Source organism: Phocoena sinus, chromosome X (assembly GCF_008692025.1).
Source record: "Phocoena sinus isolate mPhoSin1 chromosome X, mPhoSin1.pri, whole genome shotgun sequence".
In the NCBI taxonomy this organism is placed as follows: Eukaryota; Metazoa; Chordata; class Mammalia; order Artiodactyla; family Phocoenidae; genus Phocoena; species Phocoena sinus.
The window spans coordinates 115,783,084-115,793,461 of record NC_045784.1 but is presented as its reverse complement, the minus strand read 5'-3'; the positions used below and the strand labels follow the sequence as shown (position 1 = coordinate 115,793,461).

The 10,378-nt window shown below is 41.1% G+C and overlaps 1 protein-coding gene across 1 annotated transcript; it reads right to left on the bottom strand.

Moving 5' to 3' along the window:
* Window positions 1–4,214: 4,214 nt before the first annotated feature.
* Window positions 4,215–8,752, bottom strand: BRS3 (bombesin receptor subtype 3). The gene is made up of 3 exons (XM_032620423.1): window positions 8,178–8,752; window positions 6,248–6,599; window positions 4,215–4,781 (listed from the first exon to the last, which is right to left on the bottom strand). Exons 1-3 carry the CDS (start codon window positions 8,609–8,611, stop codon window positions 4,368–4,370), a joined length of 1,200 nt encoding a protein of 399 aa, XP_032476314.1. The 5' UTR covers window positions 8,612–8,752; the 3' UTR covers window positions 4,215–4,367.
* Window positions 8,753–10,378: the final 1,626 nt, after the last annotated feature.

The following is a 10,378-nucleotide window of genomic DNA, read 5'->3' as shown; positions in this document are numbered from 1 at the left end:
GTGCACACCACCTTTACTGCCCCACTAACGTCGTTTTTTGCTCTCTTAGAAAAAAACATGCACGCAGTAGGACTTGCGTGCATTTTTATAATATAGATAACATGAGTTTTATTAGGCTCATTTAAGCATTGCTAAATATTTCTTCCAGGATTCAAAAATAGTGTACAGCTGTTTTCAGCAATGTGTTTATTGGGCTCCCATTTCATTCCTGAGTGAGTTCACAGCATAGGTGATAATATGCTACGCAGCCCTGCTGCACGTAACACTGAGTGCCTGCTCTCTCCACAGGCCCCTCTTAGCAGGTGGCCAAAAAGGTTACTTCCCATATGACCCAGTCATGGGCTACCCAGAGGCCTGTGAGGTGACCTGGTAGGGTAGCCCCGCATTCTAGACTGAATTTGATTCACTGAGCCAATAAGCCTCTCCCAGAAAGAGGGTTGAGTATGGAACAGACAGGGACATGGTCAGAGTAACCCAGAAGCAGGGAGGCCCACACAGGGAAGGTAGTAAGCAGAACAGAGGCCTTGTGTGGAGAAGTTCTTCAGGGGTGAGAGGAGAAGCTGAAGCAGTGACAGAGGGTCATTGAGTCACTGTAATAGTGGAGCGGTGGAGTTGGGACCTAAGCATCCTTGTACCTACAATGGCATTCTACTTGGCCACTGGCCCTGACAGTTTTGCTTTTTTAATTTTAATTTAATTTAATTTAATTTTTTTGGCCGTGCCGCACGGCATGCAGGCTCTTACTTCCCCGACCAGGAATCAAACCCGTGCCCCCTGCAGTGGAAGTGTGGAGTCCTTAACTACTGGACCGCCAGGGAATTCCCAGTTTTTTTCTTTTTTTTTTAAGCAATATTTTTGTCTCTATTAAGCCTGGTTCCTGTTCTTATTTCCTTGTGGATTCCTAGAATGAAATCCCTAGGAACTGAGGTAATCTGGAAGTATCTCTTTATAACCTGTTCTTTTTTTATATATAAATTTATTTTATTTATTTATCTTTGGCTGCGTTGGGTCTTCGTTGCTGTGAGCAGGCTTTCTCTAGTTGCGTCAAGCGGGGGCTACTCTTCGTTGCGGTGCGCGGGCTTCTCGTTGCGGTGGCTTCTCTTGTTGCAGAGCACGGGCTCTAGGGGCACCAGCTTCAGTAGTTGTGGCGCACAGGCTTAGTTGCTCTGCAGCATGTGGGATCTTCCGGGATCAGGGCTCGAACCCGTGTCCCCTGCATTGCCAGGTGGATTCCTAACCACTGCGCCACCAGGGGAGTCCCTGTAACCTGTTTTTATTTCCAAAAATTTTTGCAAGAAACACTCAAGTTAACAAGCAACAAGGGGGGTCCTTTGTTATTATAAGGATGGGGGTAGCTCCTGAAACTCCAGGAATGGAATATGGATGGGCTGCGCAAGGGGCTGCTGGACCCAGGAAGACAAAACCCAGACAGCCGGCTTCTCCCTGATCATCATCTTCGTTCTTCTCTGTGAGGGGTGATCTGTGCTGTACTCCTGGCCTAATAGGCCACCGACTTCTTGGTGGATAAAAATTCATTAACCTACAAAAGCAGAGACTGCCTGGACAGAGAAGTCATCTACCTGGCCTAGGAAGTCTTTCTGGAAAATTACTGAACTATACCAAAGTAGATTTTTTTTAATGGCCCATTCAGGCTCACTCTGTTAGGGAATTTTCCTGTCCCCACTTCCTGTAATCTCAAGACTTAGTGGAAATAAAAGTAACTCCTTTTGACAAAAAAAATGGATGGATCCCTGACTTAAGATGGTAATAACTGCAGAAATTCTTTAAACCCAAATTTGCTGTTGTCAGTAGGTATACCAGTATTAAATGTTTTGTAATACTATCAACTTCAATGACAAAGACTTACCTAAGTTTGTGACTTTGTTTTCCTGCTTTGTAGCATATTATATTATTATGGTCCATTATTCTAAGTCTTGGGTCAAGGCAGGCCCTGAGCAAAATTGAGAAGTATACAAAATTTGTTTTTCATGTGTTCCCCCATGCCCCCATTTAGGACCCTCTCCAAAGAAGTGAAATGTAGTAACATTTCTGCACACAATAGTCAGTGTGAGAAAAATTGTGGATATTGGGGCCTACTTGTAAGTTTAGCTCTGACAAGGATAATCTGTGAAAAAAAAGACCACCCACTCCAGAAAAAATCAAAGCAAAGCCATGAATTTTAATCCCAATTCCCTAATTCTGGATGGGAGGCTGATGCCCTATAAAGCCATTCAGGATTCAGGAATTTATTTTATATCAGATCCCTAAGTCACCTAGGGATTACTGAGAATGAAGAAAATCAAACTTCTTGGAGCTCTAGTTTGGTCAACTGCTAAAAAGCTCACTTAGGGGCTTCCCTGGTGGCACAGTGGTTGGGAGTCCGCCTGCCGATGCAGGGGACGCGGGTTCGTGCCCGGGTCCGGGAGGATCCCACATGCTGCAGAGCGGCTGGGCCCGTGGGCCATGGCCGCTGGGCCTGCGCGTCCGGAGCCTATGCTCCGCAGCGGGAGAGGCCACAGTGGTGACAGGCCCGCGAACAGCAAAAAAGAAAAAAAAAAAAGATCGCTTAGCTTTTGTAATCTGGTACTTTTATCAAGTTATTTCTAAAATGTTATGCTTAGGAGAATAAGGATGTAATTTTTACCCAGAGTAAGGAAAATAGTAAAATATTTTGGAGTTTGGCACTTGAAAATACATTTTGGGGTTAAAATAGGTTCTCAGTGATATTCTGTCAGAAGTATTGTTTTTAGAATATAAAGTTACACAGTCATTTAAAACTTTATTTCATATTTATTTTTCTCCCCTTGTTACAACATCCAACCCAAAGCAATACTAATACAATTCTAACACCCCCCCACTTTAAGTAAGCCAATTTTACTTAAATGTAAAGTCTAGTGTTAATATATATCCCCTTTTCAAGCCACATCTTTAAGCAAAAGTTCACAATTACACAAGCCATTTAAAGAAAGCTCAAAACTACCAAAAGCACACCCCAAAATCAAGTTTTTGAAAATTCAAATTTAACTATCGATAGTGCCAAACATATGCTTTAATTTGCCCCCGAGAAAACATTTTCTGAAACCATAAATCTAAATCTGACACATCTATTGACAACAGTTGTTTGAAGTAATATTTATTAGCAAGCTTATAGTGTTAGCAAGTAGGAGCAGAGGATAGAAAATCCTCTGATTTCCAAGCCAGAGATTAATTAGGTCATACTCTTACAGGATTTAGGCACACATCAGGTTTAAGGTAGTCAAGCAGGAAGATGATCTGATAATAACTGCACACCCAGGTGTTAGGGATCTCATGTGGTACTTCTGCATTTTTTAGAAAGAGGGCACTGCTTACCAGAAAGAAATGAATTTCCTTGAAGGAAGAATTTCAGACACTGGCAGGCTCACAGGTTTTTTGACAGGGGTCCTTCTTTGGAGCCCTCAGATGACACCAGAAACATGTCCACTTATTCTGCCTATGAAGGAGGCAAGTTCTTCACAATATGTGTGAAAGATAACTTTGCCCAGTTATCAATCAATGGGAGTTGTAACTCCAGAACTACCTTAAGTCAGTAAGTGCTGACCTAGTAAGGCAAACACCTTGCTCCCGATCCTTACTTGGTACTTTATGCTCACTGACCCCAAGACGTTGTCATTGCATAGCTTTAGTTCTAATGGAATAGAGATTAATGGAAAAGGGCAGTCAAAAACAGACCCTGGGAAGGGTTTTTTTAGGACTTTGTTTTTTAAGAAAACTGCAGAAGAGATGTTTTACCTCTCTTTGAGCCCCTTTTCATATGCAAAGTATAATCTGTAGATTTACACCACATAATAAACACAGTCTTATGCAAATCACAGGAGTATATGTGAAATTATAAGCATCAGAGATGTGATGGAAACATATTAGATTTTTTTTTAGGGAAGTTCTTTATTCATAGGCCTAATTTTCTTTTAACATCTTTATTGGGGTATAATTGCTTTACAATGGTGTGTTAGTTTCTGCTTTATAACAAAGTGAATCGGTTATACGTATACATATGTCCCCATGTCTCTTCCCTCTTGCGTCTAACATATTAGATTTTTAAGTGTCATCTTGTTTATTTCACTTCACCTCCTATTCAACCTCTCATAGGACCCACTGACATACGCAGTTATGTCTTCCTATGCCTAGTGGGGCTCCATTTTATTTAGAAAGCCCAATAATGTTCGTTAATGCTTGTAGATTGAAGAAAATCATGGTTTGTCTGATCCTTCCCTCCTAAGATTTCAGCACAATTCTCAAGCAACAAAAATCCTGACACCATACACCTACACACAGCTCAGAGTCGAATACACACGCTGGGAGGAGAAATACTATTTTTAATTGAAAAGCTAGACTCTGTCATCTTCCTTCTTCACAGTACAGCCAGCAAACACGGACACACTAATTTCAGACACCTGAGTGCTTGCAGCACCCGGGACCCTTCCCATCACGGCCAGGTTGTCAAGAGGGGTATCGGCAGCAGGAGGGTCAGGCAGCTCTGCCTTGCAACAGAATAACTGAGCTTTAAAATGCTGCTGGAACGTCTTGCTCAGCCAGTAAAGAGCAAAGGGGTTTACACAAGAATTGCTGAAAGCCAGAACCCGAGAGAAAATGGTGACAAGGAAGTGAATGGCAGAGGGGTCCACGTAGGTTTGAGAAGTGAATGAGCGGTAGAGGTACAGGAGGTGATTCGGCAACCAGCAGAGAGCAAACAGAGCCACCAGCACCAGCACCGTTTTGGCAATTCGCTTTCGGGATTCAATCTATAGGGGGAAGAAAAATGGCAAAAACAACAACCAAGAAAACAAAACAAAACAAAAACCCAAACAAAACAAAACAACAACAAAAAACAACCGAAAACCCAATCAAAAACATTTAGCTGGCAGAGATTTAAAAAAGCCATTCTCTAGATTTACATAGAAATTTACAGTTGACAGGCTGGTGTCCCTTTGAATGTGCAGGTAAAGGAAGTCAGCCGGTGGCTAGAGAATACAGCAAGTTAATTGACATGGTAACCCGTGATCTTGGTCTCTGATTAGCTCTAATTCAGAGACTCCAATCCCTGGTTTTGAGATACTCTAGGGTGTCTCTAATTATCTCAAGCAGTGTTGTGGAATTATCGAAATTTTAATTTAATTAAGAAATAGATGCTATACAAACCTGCTTTCACTGCACCAGCAGAGGCTGACTAGGTTAGAATAGTCTTCTGGGGATTATGAAAGTTGCTAAATTGGTACCAAAAATTGTTGTTAACGTATAGGAATTCTAACTATATAGTCAAAGGAATAAAAATCTATGTGCCACCCTTCATGTATGAAAATAATCCTACCTGGCTCCTCTTAATAAGAGAAATGAACCAGATTAAGTGAAGACATTGCCTGTAGTCACAGATAGAGCAAAGATAACTGGTCACATGGGCATTAAAATGCAACTTTAGCCTCCTGACCACCACTGTTGAAGCAACTGAATGTACTAGCTCAAAAAAAAAAAAAAAAAAAAAAAAAAGCGCTGAGCTCTGCACATACTGGTTAAGAGGTAAATGGAATCATCTCCTCCCACCCAAGAAAGATAGAAATCCTGTCGGGTTTTTTTTAATCAAATGGAACGATGTTTTGCCAATATTCTTTTTATTCTGTTCATATTTATGAGAGGAGAGCACACCTGGGTCTTGCAATGGTCTTAATCAAGCTTCTGTGAATCACTGTGTTCTCTTGCCATTGGCGCTGCATCCCTCGAGACAACCCCTCTGCCCAGTCTGCTGATCTGTGTGTAAGTGGTTTGCATTGAATGATGTTATGGCTTCTTGCCAGTTCTACCATCCTGTGTTTTTCTAAACAAAAGATGCTTCACTTTATAGTCTCACCTTGTGTGATGTTTCTCACTATCCTGTGGGGTGATTTTTGAGCCCAAACTTGAGCTGCTCCCTTTCTAATAATAGTGGTCCTACCACTTATTGAATGTTTACTATGCAGCAGGAACTATGCTAAGCGTTTCATATATATCATCCAGACCTCATTTTCATTTTATACATGAGGAAGGTGAGGCTCAGAGATGTTAAGTAACTTACTCAAGATTGCTCAGCTGGTATGGAATTAAATCTTGGGTCTGACAGACTCCACAGCCCATGACCATAACAAAAATACGATACTGCTAAAGTATTTATTGCTCAGGGGTGCAAAAGGAGGCATTTCCCTTCTAAATTCATGTGTGAGTCCTGATTAATACATACCTGCTTGCGGGCATGGCTTTGTTCCTCAGTAGGTATGTTCAAGGTGCTTTTGTAAAGAGTCCTAGCAATCAAAGAGTAATAGACAGAGATAATCGAAAGTGGAATAATGTAGAACACTAAGAAGCACAGCAGAGAATGTATCTCTTGCAGGAGCCTCTCAGAAACAGGATAAGAGGCACACGATTCAAAGGTCGTATTTTTGTGGGGATCTCGAAAAGTATATACATTTGAAAATATAGCCTCTGGTAGAGCAATGATCATAGACACGATCCAGATGCAGCCAGCTTTGGCACAGGTCTTCAGGATGGCATTGGGGGGCTGACGCTCCAAGGGCTTCACAACTGCCTTGTATCTAGAAACACATAATCATAGCAAAGGGAAAAATCAATATCAAAATTACAGAATCTTAAAGTTAGAAGTGATCTCCGTGGTCATCCAGTTCTACCTTCTTATACCATATGTATATAACCAAGTCAACATTAACCAACTGGAATTGGTTATGATTTCAAATATGCACAATACATCCCAGTATTTTATATTGATGCTAATCACTTTTTCCTTTATTCACTGGTACGAGATATTCCAGATTTGCAATTTTTATAATTTTCTTGTAGACCTTCTACTTAGGGCAAATAAATATTTTTTGGCATGATTTTGTGTGTGATGGAGAGTAATTCATTACCTGTGCATTACCGTGTGTTCTAAAAGACTTCCGTTTTATGTAAGTGACTGATGTTAAACCTAATTCTCCTTTCCTTGTGAGAGAGCAGTCATCAACCTTCCTAGAAAAGAATTCCATGAGTTTATGCAGGAAAGAGGAGAGGGTTAATTTCTTCCCTGTTCATAAGTGCTAATTTCGTGCCCAAGCCGATCCAATCTGTAGGTAGATTTAGGGCAAGGCAAGGGTGAAATCGGAAATCCTGTACCCATGAAAAGATGCCTCCTTATTCTGACAAATCCACCTTAAAATCTACAGCCTTTAAGTAAATCTGCCCTCAAACAGAATATAAAACCAGTCAAAGCAAAATTCCATAAAAGACACAGGGAAAGCTTTTCCTCCTCTCAGATTCCAGAATCCGAAGAAGCTTTTCCTTCTGGTACTGCCAGGCATTGATTACTTACAGGCTTCTTGCAGGCTTTTTACAGCACCACTTTTAACATTTGGAGCCTCAATTTTTCTTCATGCTTTCACAGTTATCATTATACAATAGGCACAGAAAGACCCAGTACGTAGACTGAAAATATCCTAACAGAGCCCAAACACCCTGGCTGCCAGAGGTTCTCACACGCTCCATCCATAGAGCTCTAAAAGTCAGCCGGGATTAATTTATGTCTGGAAATGAGAATGTCATTGAACGCCTATAGAAATAAACAAATTCAATTAAGTGATGACATTACACTGAGTTACCAGGAAGCTGAGAGCCTCACCGTTTTTCTGCCATTAATTAATTTGATGCATTTCAAATAAATTAGATGCATGTATCTTTTTACCATTCTTCCAGTAGACAGTAATGTGTATGTGGTCAATTTCACACCTATGTTGATGTTTTAATGTTGACAATATTGCACCACTAGGCTGCACTAATGTATAAAGAAAGGATTGTTTTTCTTTTACACCTGGAATAATTTGCCTTAATAAACCGAGGGGGAAAACACCGTTCAGTATTCTTTCAAACAAACAATTACACTTCAAAGAAATTAAATGATCCCTGAAGCACACAATTTCAATCTCTCGTCCGATGCTAACACAGGAATTTTAACATTCTTACACCGACTTTTATTTAAAATGCCCCCCGATTTTTCAATCTTACATCCAGGTTACAGAGTGTAAGAAAAGCAGAATAGTAGCCAGTGAATGCTCCGTACAAGCTTTCCTTTCTTTTCGCCTAATTTCACATCCTGGCAAACATAACTGAGAAAAGAAACCCACCTGTCAGCACTGAGAATTGTTAACGTGAACACTGATACACCAACAGAAGTGAGCCGGATGAAAGAGAGCACCTTACATCCAATTCTTCCGAACAGCCATCCTTCTGCAAGGTAGTGGGTTGCATCGACTGGCACACAAGTTAGCAGAAGTAAAAGATCTCCAAAAGCCAGGCTGGTGATGAAAATATTGGGAACTGTTTGCATGGATTTGGTCTTGAAAAAGACTTTGATGAGAATAGCATTTCCAAGTATGCCCACTGAAATGATCACAGCATAAGTGATATAGATGGCACACAATGCTTCTATTCCTGGAGAGTTGTCACCGGTCCTTCCTTTATTTGTGGTATCATTAGGAACGACAGGGCTTGATGATTCTGTTTCATTTGTGGTTGAAATTAAAGTCTGATTAGGTGACTGAGGCTGCCTTTGAGACATTTCTTCTGAAGCCTATGCCTTTAATATTTCTTCTGCTCAGTTCAAATGTAGTTGATTGTCACGTCCAATGCCTACGTCTAGTAACGAGATGGTAGAGCAACAGAGCAGAATGGAAAGCAAATCCAAGACACCCGGATACTCCTTTCCTTCGGTTGTTCTTTGTCTCCCAGCATGCTTGGCTAAATGCTTACCGATCTGGCACTGGAGTGTGGGAGGTGGAGGACTTTTACCGGCGTTTCCATGACAGAAGGAGGGGGGTTTGGGAAATGCTCTGCAGTTGCTTGTTCTTCCCTGTTAGGGAATCTTACGGACTACCTAGATGTTATTAAACAATACTTATTGTTTATTAGAATCACTCTGTTTCCATGTCTAACCACGAAGATCTGTATAGATTTTGTCAATTTTCATCCATTTCTCTGCAATCAGAAGGTGGTCTAGTGCACTCTCTTTTACAGGATAAATAAGTATGTGTGTCCCCTGAAGCACAAACTTGAATCCACTCCTCTAGATTTAATATCAGAGAGGTGCTGAGGCAACAAATCATTCCCATTTTGATAGGGCTGATGTCACTTCCAAGGAGGAATAATTCAGGTGACCTGGGCTTATCGCCCAGCTCTGACACATGGTAATTCCCAACCCTGCGTATTACCAGGGCTCTGCTCCACAGTATCAAAGCAACCTTTAAGAGATGCAAAATCCAGGCAAATCACCAGTTGCTTTGTCTCTAAATGTCCTAATAAAACACCCTTTTACCGTTTGACCGTCTGTCTTAATGCTATATATTTTTGTAAATGCCATTTAGGGTTTCTCCCTTTAGAAGTGGTTAAAAGGAACCTGCCTTGTTCCAAAACAAAATAATGCAGAACCCAGCTCCAGGTCCTGACGCAAAAGGACTTGTAAGAATGAAAATCATTCTTTTCAAGTGAGGGAATGCCACAGGCTACTCCAGAGGTGATGGGCATGGAGATAATGTTTACATCAACCGAAGGAAGCAGAAAATTAAGGCAATTCCCTTAGTACCAGCAAGAAATGCCCCTTGACACAGAAAATGTAAGTATGTGATTTCTGTGTGTATATGCAGGGTGGGAGGCCAGCAGTCTAAAGGCATTGGATAATATTACCTGCTAAGGAATATTCTTTGCATTTGAAATGATCAATTTCATTTAGCATTTGAAATGATCAAATTCAAAGGATAATCTCTCAGCTAGGAGAAACTTTTTGTAGTAAGGTGCTTATAAGTATATCCAGATCAGAATTAGTCTGGGAAGTGGCATGAAAGACAGCAAAGTATTTGGCTGGCCAATGAACAGGAGGCGCAAAGATTGCTTTTTCTACTGACGATAACAGGCGCAATAAATTCTACAGGGGGAGTGAATTGGATGAATTGAATCAATTATCTGGTTAATTTGAACAACCTAAACCACACCTATCCTCCACTCCTTATGAAATTATCTCCAGGTCTTGAATTACCCAGTGAAATAACTGTTTTTGATGGGAAAGAGGAAGGGGAATGCTTGGATAAACCCAAACCCCTTAGCTTTGAAGTATATACCCTTACGTAATTTCGCACACTGGGCTGCCTCTTTAAGATCGGCTCTACAGAAAACGGCTCTCTATACTGTTCACATCTTGTTCTCACAAAGCTAGTGATAAAATCTCTCTGGGATTCCTGTGTAACATTTAGCAAAGAGCAAGCAGTATCCCCCAATTCACACCTCGGCGGATGGCCACACAGCATTGTTTAGTAAGAAACAAACCCTGGCGGGC

Coding starts and splice junctions, on each gene's coding strand:
- BRS3 (XM_032620423.1), bottom strand. CDS start 8,611: ATGTCTCAAAGGCAGCCTCAGTCACCTAATCAGACTTTAATTTCAACC. Junction 6,600..8,177: donor ACAATTCTCAGTGCTGACAG/GTGGGTTTCTTT, acceptor ATGTGTTTCTAG/ATACAAGGCAGTTGTGAAGC. Junction 4,782..6,247: donor AAAGCCATGCCCGCAAGCAG/GTATGTATTAAT, acceptor TTCCCCCTATAG/ATTGAATCCCGAAAGCGAAT.